This window comes from Tamandua tetradactyla, chromosome 2, assembly GCF_023851605.1.
Source record: "Tamandua tetradactyla isolate mTamTet1 chromosome 2, mTamTet1.pri, whole genome shotgun sequence".
In the NCBI taxonomy this organism is placed as follows: Eukaryota; Metazoa; Chordata; class Mammalia; order Pilosa; family Myrmecophagidae; genus Tamandua; species Tamandua tetradactyla.
The window spans coordinates 124459488-124483328 of record NC_135328.1 but is presented as its reverse complement, the minus strand read 5'-3'; the positions used below and the strand labels follow the sequence as shown (position 1 = coordinate 124483328).

At 36.0% G+C, this 23841-nt stretch overlaps 1 protein-coding gene across 6 annotated transcripts in view; it reads left to right on the top strand.

Moving 5' to 3' along the window:
• Positions 1 to 23051, top strand: part of KLHL24 (kelch like family member 24) — a 53909-nt gene extending 30858 nt beyond the window's left edge. For all 6 annotated transcript variants that reach the window (XM_077148756.1, XM_077148758.1, XM_077148754.1 and 3 more), the window contains 5 exons: positions 21 to 205; positions 1119 to 1237; positions 10238 to 10426; positions 11514 to 11702; positions 18134 to 23051. In XM_077148756.1, coding sequence (XP_077004871.1) covers positions 21 to 205; positions 1119 to 1237; positions 10238 to 10426; positions 11514 to 11702; positions 18134 to 18334 — 883 coding nt within the window. In that variant the 3' untranslated portion in view covers positions 18335 to 23051. The remainder of the gene's footprint in view (positions 1 to 20; positions 206 to 1118; positions 1238 to 10237; positions 10427 to 11513; positions 11703 to 18133) is intronic.
• Positions 23052 to 23841: the final 790 nt, after the last annotated feature.

The following is a 23841-nucleotide window of genomic DNA, read 5'->3' as shown; positions in this document are numbered from 1 at the left end:
TTCATGCATAATTATTTTAGGTCAACTGGCTATTCTGAAGTGATAGTTGTTGTTGGAGGCTGTGAACGAGTTGGAGGATTTAATCTTCCATACACTGAGTGCTATGATCCTGTAACAGGAGAGTGGAAGTCTTTGGCTAAGCTTCCAGAATTTACCAAATCAGAGTATGCGGTCTGTGCTCTAAGGAATGACATTCTTGTTTCAGGTAAATGAAGAATGACTACAGTAGCTACTTTTCCTTTGAATACAGCATGGCTGTCTTAACAACAACATTTTAAAAGATCGCAGTGAAATGTGGATATGCCCATTTTAGGCCTGTCATTTTATATAACAGATAAAACTGAGTATGACCTTTTTTGCTCTAAGAAACAGGCACAAGTTTACACTGATAGAGTTATACAAACGAGCATCAGAAAATGCCTTTAATCACGTATTTTTTAATCTATATATATATATATAATATTTAAAACTTTTACCGGTTTATTTTGTTTTAAGGAACACAGTGAAGTATATAAATTCAGAAGTATTAGAATTAAGCATTTCTAGTTTACCTATGTTTTCTGAAATTCTCCCCAAAAATTTATAAAATAGGGTTTTCTTTAAGATTTTTAACCTGAACTTGATGATGTATGTTAATTCTAAAATTGAATGGACAATAAAATGACAAAGTATAGCTACAGTATCTATGATCTAAAATTTGTTTATTTGTTCATTTAAATTCTACCAGCTCTGCAGATTACTATATTACTAATGCTGGAAAATAGAATAATACATACTTTATTTCACACAGTAGTATGGTTTTTAGATTTAAAATTTTTTTAGAATACTTCTGCTGGTTGCTTTTGTTGTCTGACTCCTAGATTAACAATTTTATACATTTGTAAAATTCATATTCTCGATTAATTAGTTTGAGCCTATAATCATGACTTCTTAGGATAACAATTGATAGTTTAAATCTACTCTGTAGGACTATTTCCATCAAGCTTTAAGAGAGTCATTGAACTGAATTCTCAAATTCTTGGATTAGGTAAATAAATCCATGTTTTTATTACCTATGTAGTATAGCTCCTTTGGCAATAGATTTATATTATTTTATGTGCATTGCTTTGCATTTAAAGGTGGAAGAATCAATAGCCGTGATGTCTGGATTTATAACTCACAGTTAAATATTTGGATCAGAGTTGCTTCTCTGAATAAAGGCAGATGGCGTCACAAAATGGCTGTCCTCCTTGGTAAAGTAAGAAGAACCACTTTTTATTACTATTGCTGGTACATTCCCAAAATAAATACCATAGTTAAATCCTTTATTTTATTCTCCTTCAGGATATTTTGGATTCAAATAGTATTTTCTTCTAACCCCAGTAGATAAACTGGAGATATAAACAATTTGTGCTTGTACTATTGAATGGATATTCTGTTCTCCCAATTTGGAATTCATGGCAGTGCAGCACATTTCTCTTTTCATGCACCTTAAGAAACTAAATGCCTGAGAAGCACTGGAAAAATAAGAGTCACAACAAGTACAGAAACATGCCAATGTCTAATCCAAACCATTTTTTTCCTTTTACTGACTTTGGCAGTTAAACCGAGATATGTTTGTCTACAATGATCTTATTTTTCATATTATTTGTATAATTTGAGACAAAACAAATTTAAAATAAGTATTAAGATAAGCCCACAAACATATTTTAAAGAAAACTTAATTATTGCCAGTAATAAAGATTATAAAAATATATGTACTTTGGGTTCTGAACCCGCTACTCTCCCTAGGATCCTGAGACTCACCCCTGGAATAGTGGTATCTCAAATTTTTTAAATACAGCTACACTCTCTCTTTTTTTTTTTTTTAAGTTAAATTTAATATAAAAGTTCATTACATAAAACATAAAAATGCAGCAGTTGTACCAAGGAGTAATTTGGGGTCTTCAGCATCTCCTTGCTGCCATTTTATCAGCTTGCCCAAAGGCCCCTCCAATTACTTCAGTTTTATAAACCGTCTAAGTAACAGCAGCCTACTTGCTTGAAAATGTAGCTTTGATTGCTCCCCAGCACTCCTTCCTAACATGATTGCTGCCTTTTAGTCCCTTCCGTGGAGATGGTTTAGAGCCGCCAATGAAAACTTCAACTGCCCTAGTTGGGACACAGATGTTAGCCAGGACCCCAGGAAGCCCCCAGCTTCCTCTCCTTGAAACCTCTAAACTACACAATACTAGAGTTTCTCAAAGCACATTTAAAAGTGACATTTGATTCCTAAGACCTTGATCTAATATCCTGATACTATTGACAAGGCAGTTGAAAGAATGTAGGCTGTGTAGGTCTTGAGATAGATGTACTGGAAATAAAATATCAGTAGACTCTTTTCTAAAATTACTGGTTGTCAAAACCTACTGTATTACATATAGTTTTGGTATCTGTGCCTCAGAAATGATAAAATATTACTGGAAAGGGCAGCTAAAATAATCAAAGGAATAGAAGATACTGAGAACTGACTGAAAAATTGATAATTACATATGAAGGCAAATAAAAATGATTGATATCTTAAAAACCATATATAGGTTGCATGAACACAAATATATTTAACAAATGTTGGTATACTTCACTTAAAGATACCCAAAGTCTCAAAGCAGTAAATCAGGAAGTAAAAGGGTTCATTCCTACCTTACACAGCAAGTACTGGTTTCATGGAAAGTGTTATCGTAAAAATTACAAAAAAATAGGCTGAATTTTAAAACCTATAAAATTATTTAAATTTATGAATTTTCTCTTGAGGACATCTAAAATGGTTTAGGATATAGAATCTTAGAGTGGGTAAAAATCTTAGAGGGTATTTAATGTAGTTTTTTCAGTTTAAGAGAAACTGAATCCCAAGGAGATGAAGTCATTCAAAATTACACAGAAAGTGGTAAAGCAGGGGCAAAAGCTCAGATTTTCTTAATCTAAAGGACTTTTATCTTGATGTTCATGATAGATATTTTTAATTTATACTTGAAGGGGAATGGTATTAAAGTTTTACTAATTAACTCTTTTTGAGAATTTCTCATTTATTGGTAATTTGAAACTACGATCTTGGTCTAAAGGAGCATCCTTGAATAAATCTTAAAGGTTAGTGTACTTTATAGGGAAGTGCTTCTTAGACTTTTATGTGCATAGAAATAAGCAATCTCGTATGTCTCGGGCGGAGCCTGGTATTCTGCATTTTGGCCAGCCCACAGATGATGCCCATGCTACTGGCCACAGAACATGCTTTGAAGACCAACAGAATAATATAGGGAGCTTTAAAAAGAAAAAAAAAGAGTCTACTGAGCACATTCTCAGAGTGGCATGCAACTCAGGAATCTTACTTTTTGTTTTCAGCTTACCGGGAGATTCTGAGGCAGCAGGTTCACAATGATTATGAGTTTTTTAAATGATGTTAAAAATTTTTTTATATCAAATTTTCTCTTGAGCTGGCTTTGATTCAATAGTTTGTATACACATTTCTCACTTACAGCACTGCATCAGGATCAGCAGCAAGTTTCAGGGGTTTAGGCTTCATGACTGAAGATCCAAACACATAATCCCAAATCCTTTAGAAATTAGGGTTAGCAGCCAGGAAGCTAAGATTGGAGAGTACAGCACTGAAGAGCAAGCTAAAACCCCGCTTACCAAAATTGAATTAAGAAGCAAGAGTTTAGTTACTAAAACCAAAGTAAACTGTTACTCCATACCACCTCAAATAATGTAATGTCAAAAGCATGGCAGACTTGCTGAACTGCCTGAACCACTGGCCAGAATTCTCTCCTCAGAACATGTAAACATTCTAAAACCTGGAGAAGTGCCGGGTGTGCTGGTAGGGGTTAAATAGCTGGAGCTATGAGATTTGGAGAGCAATTGTAGGTACAGATCATGGCAGATCATTAAGAGGGAGATAAAATGGGAAATATAGCAAAAGAGTATTAAGTAATTTTCAAATCTGAGTTTTAGTTTTTTAAATATCTTATGTGTTCTAGGTACTTTGGGGTAGATTCAATAGGAAGTCAAAAGGGAGAATTATAAAAGGAGTTGATATTTGCCCAGAAGTAGTTTACAGTTTAGTTGCAGATGTAAAATATAAGCATTAAGAGAGGGATGGGGTGGTGGTGTGGGGTGAGGATGTGTGGATTGGGAGGGGGTTGGGGGGAGTGTGTGGACTACGGTGTTTGTGGGGGGGTCACGAGTCATGGGTCACAAGGCCGGGGTGATAGCACGTGCATGGGTGAATGCTGCTTGGCTCACTTCCTAGTCCCTGTTTCCCAGTCCATGCACTCCTGAGGGCTCCAGGCTTCCCTTTGGAAACGGGCGTGCTAGGCTGTTTACACTAGCTGGATGGTTTCTGTTTCTCTGTGTCTCGATTCCTCAGTTTTTGCAACCAGGGCCTCCCTATGTGGTGTAGAAGACCCTCCCAGGTCACTTACACCCTGGAATTGCTCTCTCGGTCATTTTTACTGTCACTTCTCTAGCTGCTCCTTGGAGTAGGGGTGAACTCCGGAACTGTCTTCCATGAGTTGCTTCATACCTTCCATGAGTTGCTTCATAGACACACTTGGGGATGCTTGGAATGCCAACAGAGAGCAGATGCCTAGATACAGACATTTGGAGCTCAGCAGATGTCACCTGTGCCCTCGCATGAGATACCAAGCAAGCCAGAAGCCGGTGCTGTGTCCCAGAGGAGCTAAGTGAAGGCCCACAGACACTTAGAGAGGAAATCACTGACATCAGAAGCTGGAAGCAATGGAATCAGGAACAAGGACCAGCAGACACCAGCCACATGCCTTCCAGTGTGACATTCATTGCCCTTTCTTTGGAGATAAGGAGTTCTAGTTATCCCCAGGGAGTATCTCATATGTGCTTCTCTCTGTACCACATGGCATTGCCATTTTCCTCTTCTGCTCTTTTATGCTGTGGCTCCTGATTCCAAAAGCAATGATGCTCCCAGTGAAGATGATAAAACTGCCACTGATGACCATGTCTACCACAGGCATGACTGCTCCTGCCATAGCCAGGCAAGACATTGAGACCACCAAAGAGAGGCCCACTCCTGCTTCTTATCAAGTCACAGTGAGGATTGGTTCCCTTTGCTGCCCACACCCTGGTTTGTGCAGTGTAGAGGGTTGAATTGTTTCCCTGAACCATATGTCTACCTGGAACCTCAGAATCTGAACTTATTGGGAAAGTAAGGATCTTGAGATTGGATCATCCTGGATTTAGGGAGGGCCCTAAATCTAATGACTGTTACCCTTAAAAGAGAAAAGAGAGACTGGAGAGGTAGACCCAGACACATAGTGAGGAAGAACACATGAAGACAGAGGAAGAGACTGGAATGATGAGTCTACAAATGAAGGAATGCCAACAACTGCTGGCAACCACCAGAAGCTAGGAGAGCAGCATGGAAGGGACTCTCCCTCAGAGCCTCTACAAGGAACCAGCCCTAGTTTTGGGCTCCTGGACACCAGAACTGTGAGAAAATAAAATTCTTTTGTCTAAAGTCACCTAGTTTGTGGTAGCCCCAGGAAACGAATGCATGCAGTTAGTTTGAGCTCTCTGCCATCTGAACTGCAAAGCTGTCCTCTCTTAGTAGACATCCAGGAAGCAGCTGTTCTGGATTTTACTTTTTTGAGGTCTTTCTCCAAAGTCAGGGGCAGGAGTCCTTTCAACTCTGTGCTGTTGACTTTGGACCTATCTTTCCATTAGAGGAGGACTCGTTTACAGTCCTTAAGCATCCAGATTATTGCAGAATATGGTGTGACCTCAATTCGAGATGGCATTTCTGCTACAGGCAAAAGCTCCTTGCAGAACAAAGGCCATACTTTTTTTGTGCCCCTTTCTCTGCTCTATTATACTGGACAAATAGTTAATACTTGAGAACACTTTTTAAATTGAGAATTGATAGTGTAAGGCTGTATAATATTTAAGCACCACTGGTTTGAAAGAGTGTAAGTCCCCTAGAAAAGCCATGTTTTAATCAAAATCCCATTTCATAAAGGCAGAATAATCCCTATTCAATACTGTATGTTTGAAACTGTAATCAGATCATTTCCCTGGAGATGTGATTTATTCAAGAGTGGTTGTTAAGATGGATTAGATGACGACATGTCTCCACCCATTTGGGTGGGTCTTCAGAAGTTTCTGGAGTCCTGTAAAAGAAGAAACATTTTGGAGAATGAAGGAGATTCGGAGAGAGCAGAGAATGCTGCAGCACCACGAAGCAGAGAGCCCATGAGTCAGTGACCTTTGGAGATGAAGAAGGAAAATGCCTTCTGGGGAGCTTCATGAAACCGGAAGCCAGGAGAGAAAACTAGCAAATGATGCCGTGTTCGCCATGTGCCCTTTCAGCTGAGAGAGAAGCCCTGACTATGTTTGCCATGTGCCTTCTCACTTGAGAAAGAAACCTTGAACTTCATTGGCCTTCTTGAACCAAGGTATCTTTCCCTGGATGGATGCCTTTGATTGGACATTTCTATAGACTTGCTTTAATTGGGACATTGCCTTGACCTTAGAACTGTAAACTAGCAACTTATTAAATTCCCCTTTTAAAAGCCATTTTGTTTCTGGTATATTACATTCCGGCAGCTAGCAAACTAGAACACAGTACAAACAGCCTGCCTCTGTATGCCTGCCTCAACAGTGTCTGGATGTGGTTGGCCCTTTATAAATACATACATATTGAATAAGCAGGTATTTTAAAGGCTCCCTCTGAAACAAAGCCAATCAGTCTTACCTGTGGAGGGTGTAGGTCCCAGAACATCACAATAGGCCATGATCTCAGAACAATGATTGTGAAGACTATTTTTTTTTTTGCATGGACAGGCACCGGAAATCGAACCAGGGTCTCTGGCATGGCAAGCAAGAACACTGCCTGCTGAGCCACCGTGGCCTGCCAGATTGTGAAGGTTTTTGATACACAAAAATTTGAATCTTAAAGAGAATGGCTGTTCTCTTCCCTATTAAGATCCTTAAAAAAGTAACATGACATGGCATAAGAGAGAACAGGAAAAGAGAAAAGGAAAACAGATAATTTTCTACCACTCGTTTCCTTACTCTGGTCTTGCTGAGAGTTTCTTACTCTGGTCAAGCTATTTCTTGCACACTCTAGGAATGTTCCCATCTCAGCACTGCTGCAGTTGCTGTTTCCTGTACTAGAATATACAGACCTTAGATCATTCACATGGCTTGATCCCTGACTTTCGGGCTCAGTTTCACAATTTGGCCTTTCCTGACCACCCTGTATTCTCACACTGAGGTCTTAGTATTAGGTCCACATGGGCAGAGACCCTGTTTGTTCACTGCTCTGTCTTCAATATCTGCAACATAGTAGCTCAATAAATCTCCCCCCCCCCCTGCCCCCCCATGGGCAGGCTCCAGGAATTGAACCCTGATCTCCAGCATGGCAGGTGAAAATTCTGCCTGCTGAGCCACCAATGCACCTTTTTAAATAAACAATTATCTGGAAAAAAAAGAGAGAGAGAGAGACATATTGGGAGATACTAGACTACACAGGAAAAGAGACACTACTGTTCAGTGGTTAATAGTACGAACTCTGGCATTAGACTGCCAGTGTGTATTCTTGCACTCCTATTTACTAGCTGTGTGACGTTGGGCAAGTTACTTAACCTCTCTGTGCCTTGGATTTACTTTTGTAAAAAGTAGATGATGTTAACTAACCTATAGAGGTTCTTGGGAGAATTCAATGAATGAATAAATGTAAAATATTTAGAACAAAACCTAGCAATACCCTCAATAAATAAACTTATTATTAAGATACTACAATAAAACCAGATTCGTGATGTCAATAGTAAATGCTATAGCAGTTTATGAAAAGAAGAGAGCATCTTAGCATTGTGGTTAATAGCCTGGATTTTAAAATCAGAAATCTAGGTTCAACAACAAAAATAGCAACAATTATTATTATAGGTCAGATACTTTATATAAATTTTCATTTAATCCTCAAAATTATTTTTTATGATAGGTACTATTATTGAGTGCATTTTAAATTTCAGGGAATTAAGAGAGGGATAGTTGAGCTTCCCAAGGCCCTACATTGCATAGCAGAGATAGGTATGAACCTCAGTTCTCTTGACTTCAAAGCCTAAGCCCTAAATTGCTACCTTGCACAGATCCCACACTAGTCAGAGCTGCATGACCTTGAGTAAGTTACTTACCCTTTCTAAGCTGTCTGGTGTTGGGGGCACAAACCCACAAGCAGACATTTTAACATAATTTAATACAGGCATGATAAAAGAAGCATAGGCTGTCCTGGAAATTTAGAGGAGCACGCAAAGATAAATGGACAAATGTGTAAATGGATAGAATTGAATGACAAGATATGAAGTTTGGCTTTGATCCTTAGGGCAAGGGTTTAATGATTCATTATTAAAAGGAGTTGATGTAAAATGACAAGCAAACTCACAGCCCTCCCTCTCTCTATGTGGGACATGACTCCCAGGGGGTTAAACCTTCCTGGCAACATGGGACAGAAATTCTAGAATGAGCTGGGACTCAGCATTAAGGGATTGAGAAAACCTTCTAGACCAAAATGGGAAGGAGAGAAATGAGACAAAATAAAGTGCCAATGGCTGAGAGATTTCAGACAGAGTCCAGAGGTTAGCCTGGAGATTATTCTTACACTTTATATAGATATCACCTTTTTAGTTAAGGTATATTGGAGAGGCTGGAGGGAAGTGCCTGAAAATGTAGATCTGTGTTTCAGTAGCTACATTTCTTGAAGATAATTGGATAATGATACAGTTTTCACAATGTGACTGTGTGATTGTGAAAACCTTGTGTCTGATGCTCCTTTTATCTACGGTATGGACAGATGAGTAAAACATATGGATTAAAAAATAAATAAATAATAGGGGGAACAAATGTTAAAATAAATTTAGTAGATTGAAATGCTAGTGATCAATGAAAGGGAGTGGTAAGGGGTATAGAAAAAAATAGGGGAAACAAAGGCTAAAGTATATTAGGTAGATGGAAATACTAGCTGTCAGTGAGAGGGAGAGGTCAGGGGTATGGTATGTATGTGTTTTTTTCTTTTTTCTTTTAAGTTCTTTCTCTGAATTGATAACAAATGTTCTAAGAAATGCTCATGGTATTGAATATACAACTATGTGATGATATTGTGAGTTATTGATTACATACCAAGAATGGAATGATCATATGGTAAGAATGTTCATGTTTTGTTATGTTTAAAAAAATTTTTTTTAATTAAAAAAAAAGGAGTTGATGTGCTGTTTTGTTCAGGAAGATTAGTCTGTTGTTTAGAGAGCACATGAGTGAAAACAAGATTAATTGAGAGGTGTGAGATGATGTGGACTTAAGGTAGAGTAGTGATAATGTGAGACAAAAGGGAGAGACAGATATGAGAGATGCCATAAAAGAAGACCCAATAGGATTTAATAGTTCAGTAGATATTGAAGAAGGAATTGATGATGGCTATTCATTAAAAGAAATGTGGCTGTTAAGCTGGAGCACATCTTTAGGCTAAAAGTTTCGTGTATATCCCATGGTGCTTAATTTATTATTCTGTGTATTTACGCATTTAATAAATGGCTGTTGATAATATTCATTTAATAAATTGCTGTTGATTGGTTCCCTGTCATATAATATTGTCTTACCCTATCTTCGTCATACTCATGAAAAACCAAATGCATTTGAGATCCTTTGAAATATATAGAGTTCATTATGTTTCAGGTACTTTTCGGGGCACTGTAGGAACGGAAAATAATAATAATATTGGCCCTACCTTCAAGGATCTTACAGTCTAATAATCCTTACCTAATATTTTAGTTTCATAGAATATTGAAATATATAATAGATTATATTAAAACTATATAATAGAATATTGTCATCGTACTTGGATATGAGCATTTAAGTTAAATCATGCATTTTTACCACCAATGACATCAAATTGGTTCTTGGAGGGTGAAAAAAAAGAGTACTTTTTCAGGTATATAGTCAGTATACAAAGAGATATACAGTGTATCTGTAGCATTAAAATTTTACTGGGGCATACCATTAGTAGAAAAAAGTCAGAAAGTCTCCTTGGGGTAGGGGTGGGAATGGGATTGCTAATGAAAAATAGGTTGAGCTAAATATACAGCAATCCTTATAGTCATCAAAGACTTTTTAAAGGAGGAGAAATTCCTTAATTCTCTATCCAACTAGTCAAAATTTAAACTTTTGATAATTAAGATTTTTTCATGTGTTTTACATATAGGTATATGTTGTTGGAGGTTATGATGGACAAAACAGACTTAGCAGTGTAGAATGTTACGATTCTTTTTCAAATCGATGGACTGAAGTTGCTCCCCTTAAGGAAGCAGTGAGTTCTCCTGCAGTGACTAGCTGTGTGGGCAAATTGTTTGTGATCGGTGGAGGACCTGATGATAATTCTTGTTCTGATAAGGTAAACCATATTCTCTTAAAGAAATTGTGAGTGTATATGGAAGATGAGTGATACATAAGGATTCTCAAATAGATAGCTAAGTCTCTTTTATGGGAGGGGCTTTTTCAGTAACGGTTTGGTACTTTGTACTTTTTGGAAAAAACATTGAATATCTAGTTGCTAAAGTGAGACCCTACTACATCTAACATTTTACTGTAAAAAATTTGATACAGACTTTTTGAAATGAGACTAATCTCAACATCCCTTGAAATTTTGTACTAAGTAGATTGTATTGCTATAGTCTATGGGATCTAAAAACTATCTATGCAAAACACAGTTGAACAGTGAATTAGCAAAGGGTGAGACAGTAATTAATTATACTCCTTCCGGTTGGGTCATTTTCTACATGTTTAACATATTTTTTAGGAGAGAAAAAGGGAAACTTCTCTAGTATGAATAAATTCTATAGTATAAATATAGAGGCTGGGTCAAAATTGCTGTGATTCATTGAACTCCTGGGACAAAAGAACATATACCAGCGAAACATTGTAAGCCATGTTCCATAGAAACAAATGACTAATGTCTAATTGGTTTAGCAATAGTTAACAGAATTTTGGCAACCAACCAGTTGTACAATTTCTACATTAAATTTTAAAAGAATATGCTCAAAAGTATTCATTTAGAATTCATTCATTCAGAATTTGTGATAATTCGTAGTATACTGCATTGAGGTTAACTTACGTTCATATGAAGAAAGAACTCCTTAAAAGTGTAAAGAAATTATATGTATATTGAGGTATAGTTATTCTACATAATAAATTTTTTTTTTAAATTTAGACTTAATTTTAGTGGAAATAAGTAAAGCAAATATGATAACCGTTCGTCTTGGAATGTAGTATTTCCTACTCTATTCTGCTTCTAGTAATAAACTTGCATTTCTTTTGAGATGTTTCATATTTCAGACATTTCACTATCAGACTAACCTGTCTTAATTCCCTAACTAATGGGGTTTTATTTTAATTGTACACATTTCTATTAGTTGTCTTTTATTAAGTAAATTTTCATTTTTGTTTAGAAATTGTATTTAGCTATTTCTGTGCACTGTTAGGTTCAGTCGTATGACCCAGAAGCCAACTCCTGGCTCCTGCGCGCAGCCATCCCCATCGCCAAGAGGTGCATCACAGCTGTGTCCCTGAACAACTTGATCTATGTCGCTGGGGGGCTGACCAAGGCCATCTACTGCTATGACCCAGTCGAGGACTACTGGATGCACGTCCAGAACACCTTCAGCCGACAGGTAACACCAAGCGATCAGAGTGAAAACCAACCTAAAGGGGTGAGGTACCTGATCATTATTAATAGACTGGAATTTTACTATTAAAGTATATCATATATGCTTAAATTATTTCTTATTTTTTTAACTCCTCACAAAGTATATAGTATTATACCTGTTCTAAACTCCTTCCAATGAATTGTTTTATTGAAATCATTTAATTTTACCATCCCATGGTAAGGTATCCTTTGCATTTGGACTCTTGGTTGTTTGGGGTTTTTTTCACTGAAACTTTTTCAAAATCTTCATCCCCTCTCTCTAGCATATTTCAAAAGAGATGTTCCTTGACTGCTTTCTTTCCTTGGGTTTTTGTTACAAAGGAAATGGTTGTGCCTGGGAATCCTTTATCCACACACTCCACCTTGACACCTACCCACCCACCCCAAAAAAGGGGTTTCTTCTTCGTTTTGAGTCATGGCTCTCCTCTCCTTCCTTTCACCACCTAATTGCTTGAGAGAGACTACACTTGTCCATTGTGATACTCAAGATATGGCTGTGCCCACACCTCTCTGGGGTTGCGGTGCCCTCAGAGGCCACTGTTCATAGGCTCCTCCGTCTTCAGATACTCTTATTTTTCTGGAATGATTTCAGCTCCTTCTCAGTACTGATAACTCAGGTCTTAGCTCCATCAAATTCTCTTTCCTGAGCTCCAGGAAAGTCACCTTCTTTCCCAAACCTACTCTTTCTGTTTCCGAACAAGCTAGAAACTTAATTTCTTAGATTTTCCTCAGTTTCTTTTAAATTGAACCAATCCAGTATGTTAGTTTTGTGTCCTCAGAGTTTTCCTATTTTCCTCCTTTTTTCTATTCCTACTATTCCTGCTTTTGTACACATCCTTATCAGTTCTTGCCCAAATGAAAACAATAATATTCTAATTTGTCTTCTAACCTCTAATAAATAAGCAAACAAATGAGAGAGTAAAGTAACAGGGATCTAATTTTAAAGACATACAAGATACATAAGAGGTGTAGCATAGTGTGTAAGAATAGTGAATAGGGTTTGAGTGTAACCCTGTTTCTAAAGTAGTTGACCTTGAGGTATTGTCTCCGACTAGGAATATACGTTCTCCTAAGTGATGAAAGGGACATAATAGGACCTTCAGCTTCATGGTACAGAGGGAGTACAATCTATCCCTGCCACATCACATTTAAGTGAAAACCAACCAAATTTTCTTAATGCTCTGTCTTAGGAAGGGCAGTCTCTGACAGGAGTGAGTTTGCCCCTGTCACTTAAGAGTCCCCAACAGGGTCCCATTTGCCCATGGTGATGAGTGTTGAGTTTTATTTCTAAATGCTTGAACCTAAGCTGCTCTTTATTGATTTATTATAGTGACTATTTTCAAGTATAATGCATTCTCAGTAAGAATTACTATTCATTTGGAACTTTGCTATAATGTAGAAGATGACAACAGAGCTTAGGAAGATAATTGACAGCTTACAGCATAATGCCAGGCATACAGTGATTGTGTTTAGCTAAATTATTGAGATAAAGCTAAGAAAAAATAAAAAACAGGACATACAAAAAATGTATTTTCTCTAAAAAATGGTGAATAACATTGACCAGAAATTTCAAGGAAAAAACATTTAAGTTGGAAGTTTATTAAATCTATTATAACAAAGACAAGTTATTGAAGCCAAATTGAGTATTGTATTTTAAATCTCTTGAAGTGAAAAATGCTGGGATTTCTGAGAATATATATTTTAAATGACTCACTATATACATTATCTTTAGGTAGTATTTGAACCATTAGTAATAATTTTCCTATCATTTTAATGCTAATTAATGAAAAGGGATAAATATAACTGTAATTTCAAGGTAGAATTTTATGTGAGTCCAAGGTTATTGTTTGTGTGTGTGTGTGTTTTGAAGAATTCTTTTACATTTTCTTGTACTCACAAACAAAACACGTTCACATGATTTTAGAAAATCCATTGATGGGACCCAACTTGGCACATATTTATAAATACAAGGCTCATTGTTTAAGATATTTGGAATTGAAAAGTATATGAAGTTGACCACAGCATAATGAATCTCAATTTCCAGGGTTCTAGAGATTATTATATACATAAATCCTGTAAAATTTATTTTACTGTTTTTTTTTTCAGTTATATGGCACTCTTAAATTTCCCTAAAATATATGGCTCTATAAAAAATAATGTTCTATAATTCACAATATGAATTGAAAGCTTTATTCGCATTTAAGTACCAACTCTGTCACCCATGCCACAGCTGTAGAAAATTGCTTTCCTACCAAGTTGTTTTTTTGGGGTTTTACCACACAGAACTCACTACACTGCAACTATGATCTAAAATTATAAAAATATAAAATATCTTTGATTTTGACCCTAAATGCAGGGGGGGGATGGTCACTGTATCAAGAGCTACATCTGACAAATAAATGAAACCACTTTAAATCGTTTTTGTTTTTTTTTTTAGCTCATGGCTCTTTCAAAATAATGAAGCTAACTTCTTTTCTAACTAATGGATATTTTAATCACAGCAATTATATCTGAGCCCCAAATAACCCTATTTAAAAAGAACAACGCCTGTATAAAGAGGATAAGGCTCATATGCTATGAAATAGCAACAGGAAGCAGGCTCTGTGAGTACTTTTCAGACATCCTAAATCAACTCAACTGGAATCATCACTGACTTCACTTAGTAAGAGTACTCTTGTCTCTAAAGTCAATGAAAATATTTCTAATCAGCCAAAGGCAAAAACATCTTTAAATTATGCACTAGTATTTTATGTAGATTTTCTAAAATGGAAACAAGTGCAGAATGAACTATAGCTGTAATGTGATCAGTCTGAGGTGCCAGGAAGCATTTTTGTTGTCTACATCAGGCCATTCTTTTCTCTGTATCCTAACTAGGAATTTCTGTACCCCCCAACCCATTTTGAAACATAAATTAACCATGATACGTTAAAACTTATATTGAAATGTTAATTTTTTTGTAGTTAATCAGCTAAAAGCTATAGAAATCTCAAAGTTAGTGTTTTCATCTGAATGCTTAAAGTTAATACAGATGTTTTTCATAGAAGCATCAGTGCAGATATATATAAAAACCTTCACAGCCAATGATGACTTCTATTAATGCTGTTAAGAGTGCTAATGCAAAGCATTCTTAATGGCTTTTAAATCATGTTTAACACAGAGTTTTTACAAATCAGTTTAACACAGTTAATGTTAATTACTAATAATATATATTAAAACCCTGATAAGACAATTGCTGTTATCTAATCAATATAATCATTAACTATTGCCTGAAAAACACATAAATGCAGGTAAGACTAAAGTTTGTCACAAAAATAAAAAAAGAAATTGAGTAGATGCATTAATGTTACCCAAAAAGGACATGCAAGCATGTAAAATGTAATTTTTATTTTTAAAAAAACATGTATCAAAAGGCAGTGAACATTCCCAGTGCCTGCCCATGTTAAAAAAAAAAAAATGCAGTGGACTACAAGTCGTTGAAAACCTCTTTAGCATTTATTCCCAAAGACCTTGATCTGTTCAGGGATTGCATCTCAAGCTCGGTCCTGGCCACCTTTGGGAGATAGGGTGAGAAGGGCCCTCCTGGGGCAGTGGAGGCTGCCTCTGTGACGCTGTAAGCCTCTGCTAATGTCCTCCCACTACTCCGCGCAGGAGGTGCTTGCTGCTTCTGAAATCCACGTGTGGACCTCCTTCCTTCTCTTTGCTGTTTCATCATCTTCTGAAATCCACGTGTGGACCTCCTTCCTTCTCTTTGCTGTTTCATCATCTTCTGAAATCCACATGTGGACCTTCTCCCTTCTCTTTGCTAGTTCACCGTCTTCTGAAATCAACATGTGACTCTCCTCCCTTCTCACCAATTGCTGGCTCATCATAGTCTTGTATATTCTGTCTTCTGTACCATCACGCACGTTTTCATCATCAGCTGGTTCCCTGGAATCTCTGGAATTACCTGCCTTATGTCATCTCTTCTCTGTCTTCACTGTAGTCCTGTGAGGCTGTCTCTTCCACATTGTAGCTGTTCTTAGTTTCTTCATGAAATCTTCCCTCCTCCAGAGTCTCAAATTTACCATTTACATGTTTCCCATAAAAATCCTCATCTTCTTGTTGGCTCCTGCCCTTCTCATTGCAGGTCCTCTCCGTGTTCTGGGGGTACCTTTTTATGAAGTAAGGACAAAATTTGTTCTTTTAATTCATCTCGTGTTTTGGGGTTCAGCCCCTGCAGAGCCTGCCCCCTCCTCAGCCTGCATCTCCACTGGTAATGTTGGCTCAGAAGCATCTCTTTATTGTAGTTGTCTTTGAGCCTAGGAGAATTCCAAAATCAGGTATCAGAAAAGTCTGTGGCATCATGGGGCTGGCTGCAAGGGATCCTTGGCCCTTCCCAGGGCTGTTCTTTTTAAAATGCTTAGAATGTGAAATGACAAAAGCTGAAAAAAATGTGAGTAATTTTTTTTGCAGTCGTAAAAGAGCCAGCCTATTTCTTTGTCTGTTACAGACAAATTCCTTATAACCATATTTTGCTTTTTAACCTTAGTCAGAAACGCCCTTTAGAAAAATTGTGGAGTGTGTTTTAAGTCAGTGATGAAGATTTTCTATCCTTTTTCAGTAGACCAGGTATTTAAAATGGCATTCAAGTTTACAATAGTGAAGAGAAATCTGATTCTAATGTATTGTTAGTATTTTAATTTTTTATTTATTTATTTATTTTTTACATGGGCAGGCACTGGGAATCGAACCCAGGTCTCTGGCATGGCAGCGAGATGCCTGTTGAGCCATCATGGCCCACCCAGTATTTTAACTTTTAAGCATACAAAAATGATAATTAAAGGAAATACTTTCTTATAATATTAGGATCATGTTCATTTCGATCTTTAAAATAACAGTAACATTAAAACTTCTATTGTTAAATATGGTATTTAATATTGAAAAAAACTGTTTCTTACTAGTTGTTAGTCTTGAGATTCTCATATAGTAAAATAAGCAAGAACATATAAGTAATTTTCCTCGTATTGATGAAAAATTGTTTTCAAGGAAGCTTGCTTCTTTTAATTCTGAACATTATTTTCTGAAATGATGTTAATACTAGATCCTGTAGTTACTGATTACTTTAGAGTCATCATCAGAGTAACTAAGATTGAGTAGCATGAACTAGCTAGTACCTGAAAACTATGGTGGTTATTGTTTCTTGTTGTATTTAGAACTTGTAGAATTCATAGAAAGAGCTCATTGTACTTTAGATAAAAAGTATTGTAGTTTGGCCAGTAGCTGGTACAATTCATGGGTGTTCTGATGGGCAGATGTTTTCATTCACTGATCATCATGGGCCAAGTCATTCTAGGTTATATAAACAGTAACGCAGGCATTTTTAAGTTCTCACCAGAACTTTTTCAGACCAAAGATTCTCTCTTCCTATTATAAGTCCACCAAGATTTAATTTTTCCACAAGAGCAAAGTTTATATACAGCAAAATCTGATGATATATTTCCAGATTTTGATATACCAAGACTGTGATCAACCAGCATATGAAGGATTTCCAGTATTTTTCCAATAGTGGTTATATGGAAGAGGATAATAATATGCAATAACTTTCTGAATTATGATTATATATATAATCATATATATATAATATATATGGAAGAATATTTGACCTGCAGCATAACCAGATCATGTAATAGTGAGACGTTTTTAGCATGTTTTTAAAGTATTTCTTTCTTTGAAAAATCTGTCATCCTTGTAAGAATGTTTGTTTAATATAAATAATTATATTAACAACAGAGAAGAGTAAATTTTTAAAAGAATTTTATTGTGTAGAAAGTAAACTGTAAAAGATATTTGGGGGCGGTGTGACGGTGGCTCGGGTAGAATTCTTGCCTGCCATTCCGGAGACCCGGGTCAATTCCTGGTGCCTGCCCATGTAAAAAAATAAAAAGATGTTTGGAACATTTCTGGGTCCCAGCCAAGATCCATGGTAAGAGTGTGCTTTGTTAAATCGTCTATAACTCTTTTTCCCTTCATTCGTTCAGTTTATGGGTAATCCTGTATAGTGAATAATATTTCTGCCCCATGGTCATGTGATAGCCACTTTTTATAACAACAAATCTGCCTGCAATAAGAAAAGCAAGCCAAGCTCTTCAAAGATGTTTTTGGTTAACCACTATTAGGTTGAAACCCTTTTCTCAGTCCATTACTCCTGCCACTTCCTGCACCTCCCTGCAGGTCATCTGCCCCCACTCGCACCCAGAAAACTGGATTATCCAGCATGCACACGGGTTGGGCAAAAGAGAGCTTGTTTCATGTCTCCTGTTTTGACTGTGTTAAGCATGTCTTTTTTTATTTTTCAGTTTGCTGCCAAATGCCTTATCTTCAACATTTAATTTTTTTTTAATGTATTTGGTTCAACAGGAAAACTGTGGCATGTCTGTATGTAATGGTAAAATATACATCCTGGGTGGAAGACGGGAGAATGGCGAAGCCACAGACACTATTCTCTGTTACGACCCTGCAACCAGCATCATCACGGGGGTGGCGGCCATGCCCAGGCCAGTGTCCTACCATGGCTGCGTGACCATCCACAGGTACAGCGAGAAGGGCTTTAAGCTCTGAGCTGCAGCCGCCCCCAGGGGCCGCCCCCCAGGACAGCTCTGTGGGGGAACTATGCGTGTCTCCTTTGTGCCATCACAAGAAGTTGTCAGAGTACTAAGTGTGGTGCCTTTCTCCCCAGATAGCAATCTTACGAACTGTAAATAAAACCTTTCCTGTAATTGAAGAAAATACAATCTTTTGTTCAAAATATTTCTTGGATTTTGAGTGTACCTTTGTAAATATTTGTAAAATGCCTAAGTGGAATAGGAAATAATGTCTGCCTGCATACCTTTGAGAAATTTGTGAATGCTCTCTTCATTTATGTATGTTCATCTACAAGACTGTGTGTTCCTTATTTTGTCATATATGTACAAGTAATTGTTGAATCACCTTATGCTTAGAATGCATTCTAAGGGAAAAAGTCATTTTTGAAAGTCTTTGTCACTAAAAATATATCCAAGTTAATGGATTTTATTAAAGATTTTTCCTATAATTGATAAAAATGTAATGATGACCATTTGAGTATCATAAAATACTGAATTGTTATGACCTCATTCTTAGAAATGCTGTCTTATTAAACAGGTTTTCTGAGGGGAGGAAGATAGGTAGGAGATAAAAAAGCAAATAACCCTAAAAGAGGAGGCTTAAAATTATAGGCTATAAGAAAACATATTTAGGCCCTTTGAAGAAAACGATAGCAGTGCTTTAGTAATTTGTTAAACTCTCTCATTGAGAAAGAGCAGTTGTGGCTCTCAAAGTATTTCTACATCATCTCTAAATCTTCTAAAGAAGCGCTTTCTTAAATCTGGCAGGAGGGTTGAAATCTATTTTACAATATTGTCTTCTGAAAAACAAGGGCAGGTTTTAACCCTGGCCCAGCAGGTTTGTCCTCAGTAGTACGGGGCTTTGGGTGGGGTCCACTGTCTTGTGATCAGCTAAAATTCCTGAGAATTTCTACTGTTAAGTTGACTTCAGTAGGATAGAACGGGGACCACCCATCTCAGAGGGTCCATTTGAAAACACTTAGCTATCCGAAAAAAGGCTAACAGCAGTAGTTCTGGTCTTCACAATAAATCTTTCATTTCATACCTCTCAAGGAAAATACTGATCAGCATTTTCAAATTGCCTTTATCTAGGTTTTTCAACTCCAGCTTATAAAACTTACTAGTTCTCAGAGAGCAATGTAAAAGTGTTTCTAAGGCAAATGGATGTGGAAGGAACTACAGTGTACATGATTATTGTGATTCCTGCATGATCCAACACCGTTCACATTTTAGGAATGTTTCTGGTAGCCTGCTGAATTTGACTTCCCAGGCACTATTTTCACCCCACATTATAATCATATACTCCTTGTTATAGGAAGGATGATGCAAATACATGATTATAGTGTCACAGATTTCTGCTCACATCAAGGTAGTAATCAAAATTTCTAACATTGGTAAACTACTTTTTTTTTGGCATCTTCGAATGATACAGAGATTTCAAATAGACTATACAGCAGCAACTTTAATACTTAGCTAGAATCTGAATTCTGTAGAAAACTCAAAAAACTTATGAAGTTTTAGGGAACTTTTATTTTTTAAATCATAATTTGAAAATGACATACCTTTTGTGATAATCAGCAATTCAGAAAACGATTTTCTATCATTTTAGATGGAAGATGGTTATATATATTTGGAATACTTATATTTTCATTTTAGAATAAACATCTACTTCTTTACTATACTTTTTTAGAATAATAAAATCTATTTAATTCAGAAATTCTTTATAGTAAATGAGATAATGAATGAGAAAGTGGTCTGTAAATGCTGAGGATTCTACAAATGATAGTTATTTTCACAAGTGTTTGTAAGATCATGCCCATCCATAAATATAGATTCTTTACATAAACAAGACTTTCTCAAGATAACTTTGTATTCTAGTATTTTTGTCTATTGTAAAATATTAACTATTAACTGTATTTTGTTATGCATTCATTTTTAGTATCTGTGTGTTTATGGTAGTAAATTTGATAGGGAATCCTAAAAACAGAATTTGTTTAAACACAGACCTCATACCAACATTGCTTAATTATTTTTTCTACATAATATTAAACTACATAATTTAAGTAGTTGCAATTTATGTTGAAGGCCACCAGAACTTAGTTTGAATCTTAGGAAATTTGAATAACTTTTTAAAGTAATCCAACTGATATTTTAATTTCCTTTAATTATTTATCTCTCTTACTGATTCTTGAAAAAATAATGGTGTCATACTAATAAAATTAAAAAGTTCACAATATAATTACTGTATCAAGATATACTAACCAAATTGTCTCAGATTATTCATACTGTCATCACATAGTTGGCAGGCTTTCTTCTGATAGGTGAGGCTCATGCGAGCACTGGGTTACTATATATGTATATGCATATGTATATATGTAGATAGATTGTGTGGTCATGTACACACACATAGACAAGCACCAAGATTTTAGCAGTTTGTGATGATCAAAAAAAAGCACCTAAAGTACAAATTAATTAACCATGTTAAATTCAATTACAGAAGTTTTTCCCTTTGAGCATTTCTAGAATACTTTTCTCTATTTGAAAATGCATAATGAGTATTAGTGTGATCACTTGTATATAGTAAGAATCTGTATAACACATCTGCTTTTATAAGATTAGAAAACAAATTGGAGGTAGAGATGAGTTTGCTAAACCCAGCTGAGATACCTCAATGGGAAAGGAAATTCAAGCGGATGCTTTGTGGATCAACAGAAAAGTTACAGGTTGTGTGTGGTCTTTTTCATGAATTTTCCATGTTTTCCTGTATAAGGTGGTCTAACTAATTTTTACAACACAACACCTTCCACCTTTTCCTCTAATCCTCTCACAGGTATAAATGGTAGCCTATTGGATCTTCAGTAATCTTTCCTTTTCCTAGGTGACTGAAATATGGGTATTTATTCCATGTAAACCAGGTGTTAAGAAAAAAATTACTTAAATACTCAGGGAGGGTATTAACTTGTCACTTTTTTCCAATTCGGGGTAAAGTGCCATAGCTAAAATCTCTTCAGTTCATGATTCTAAAGTGAATTTAATTTGGTGAAGGGGCTTCAAACATGTTAGTGGTTGAATATTCATTCTTGTACAGTTAGAAAGATGAAAGTGTCTTGTGGACTGATACATTTTCTCTTAGTGACTATGAATTGTTTCTATATCTCTACTGTCAATACCCTTTTGGAAACTCAGGAAAGACAAGGGTTCAGTTATATTACTTTTGTCAATATGCAAACCAGGTGTGCTTTTTTCCCTGTTGTCTGGATATGGCAATAGTTTTTTTTTTTTTTAATTGCTGTGAGAACCCATACAAAAAGCAAAAGGTTAAATTGTTTGTGTCTGCCTTTTGTATCTTGAGATTTATATGTGGAAAAGACATGTTCTACTCCAGACTGTATTTTCAAAGGGAGTGCTATTTGTGTTGTGCCGCATGTTAAGATAATTCTAAAGGCTTCCTGTGGACTGCCTTTAATTTAGCAAACTCAAGACATCAGTTAACCTCACCATAATTTTGGCCTTACTAGAATTTGTTCATTATTTTGAAAGCCAAGTTTACATCACCTCACCCCATTTTTCTTTTTAGTTAAATAAATTTACTGTACCAGCTAACCAGAAGGGGCAATTTGGTTGACCTTTAAGGCAGTTGGTTTGACCTGCTAGCTATACTTGTCATATCTAATGCTAGGCACCAGAAATTACTTGAGCCAGGAGTGTGAATTGATTACTCCAGAGCATATTTAGGAGAATAAGTCTCTTTTTCAACATGCTTCAGACATTTTGAAATGTTTTTATATGAATGTTTTACGTTTGTGTGATTGCCTTAGATATTATTAAATTCACTTAGTGCTAAAGATGATCATAAATAATTTTTTAAAAAACTATCATAATAATTGATTTTATATATTGTTCCAAAGAAAAGAATTTGTTTTAATGTTCTAAAAATAGCTGCACCTAAATTTGTTTATGAGCCTTAAGTTCCCAAGTGCTATTTTAACGTTTCTTCATTGTAAATAACGATTACCGTGAATATTTCCTATTTGTTTCCTGTAGAGTAAATAAACTTCCCCATCTTAAGCTTTTAAGCTTAAGCTTCTTAAGCTTGGCAGAATGAGAATGTTAAGGAAGGTTGTTGGGAGTTTGGAGTTTATAATTTTTTTATTTTAATTTTTATTTTTTTGATACGAAGGTGCTTTTTAAGATACTCAGATAAACATCTATCTTACTTTGATTAAACTCCTGTTAACTTCATTTGCAATATCTACATCTAATGTAAAAAATTACTCATTTTTGTTTCATTCTTATGTACTATCTTTTTTCTCTGTAAGGCTTTTTCATTTAACTTCTTGAAAAAGCTCTTACTCTCCCCTTCATTATCACCCCTCCCATTGGTTTTCTTTCTTTGCAAAGTATTTAAATTTTTGTGCAAAGTTTCTGGAGCTGAGACAGCGCAATTATAGGCATGGGTAAAATTATCTGTTTTACAACTAGTACACATCCGTGGTGGCCAAATGTCATTTGCTTTCAGTGAAAGGCTCCAGAGGCTTCACAGTGGAGGCAAAAAAAAAAAAAAAAGCTTTGTCTTTCATTGTTCTCAATTCAGTGGTAGCACATTAATACTTATGTTTTGTTCAATATACTTCTTGCATAGTGTACTTTTTTTAAAAGTTGTATCTATCTAATAAAATGACTTTTAACCATAATTTCTTGACTCTGTATTACATTTTGTTTACCAAAAAAGTGTTGTTCTATTGTACTTTAAATGCTCTGTTGTGTGGAAAAAAGGATGGCAGGGGAGAGAGTATATGTTAATATGTGTGTGTGTTTACTGATATAGTCGTAAAATAAGTAGATAAACAAGAAACTTAAAACATTGGTGTGTAAAAGGAAAGGAAGAGGCAGCTAAGGGCAGATAAAAAGGAAACCACTACAAACTCATATATATATAAAAATATATAAATAAAAATGATTACACATTATCAACATTTTGGTCTAAATCATGTGAAAGTGTTACTTAACAAAGAAAAATTAATTACAAGAAGGTGAGCCATCTAGTGTTCTGATTTGGTCCTCAGAAGTACCCTTAAAACAGTTCTGAGGGTAAAGGACTTAAGGAAGTTTATTTCAGGTATCAAAGAGAGGGCATAGTTTTATTTTTTACCAGAGAGGTAATGACTAAATTTACATTAGGAAAAGCAAAATTTTAGAAAAATGTCATAGAAATACATATAACACTTAGTTTTTTGTGCTTAGTTTTAGGGTTGTGCCCTCAAAATAAGGTGGCAATGGACTATGGGAAGATGGTGAAATGGAGGCCTGGAGTCCACTGTTAACAGGGCCTGCCTGTTTAACTGAAACGATGGTTCAGAGACTCTGCAGGCCAGAAGACACAGCACAGCACCCAAGGCAGAGCGAGCGGGCAACTGGCGTCCATCCTCTGTTCCTGCCACAGGCACTGGCCAGCTCACTGGTGACAGAAGGTCATGAAAACCC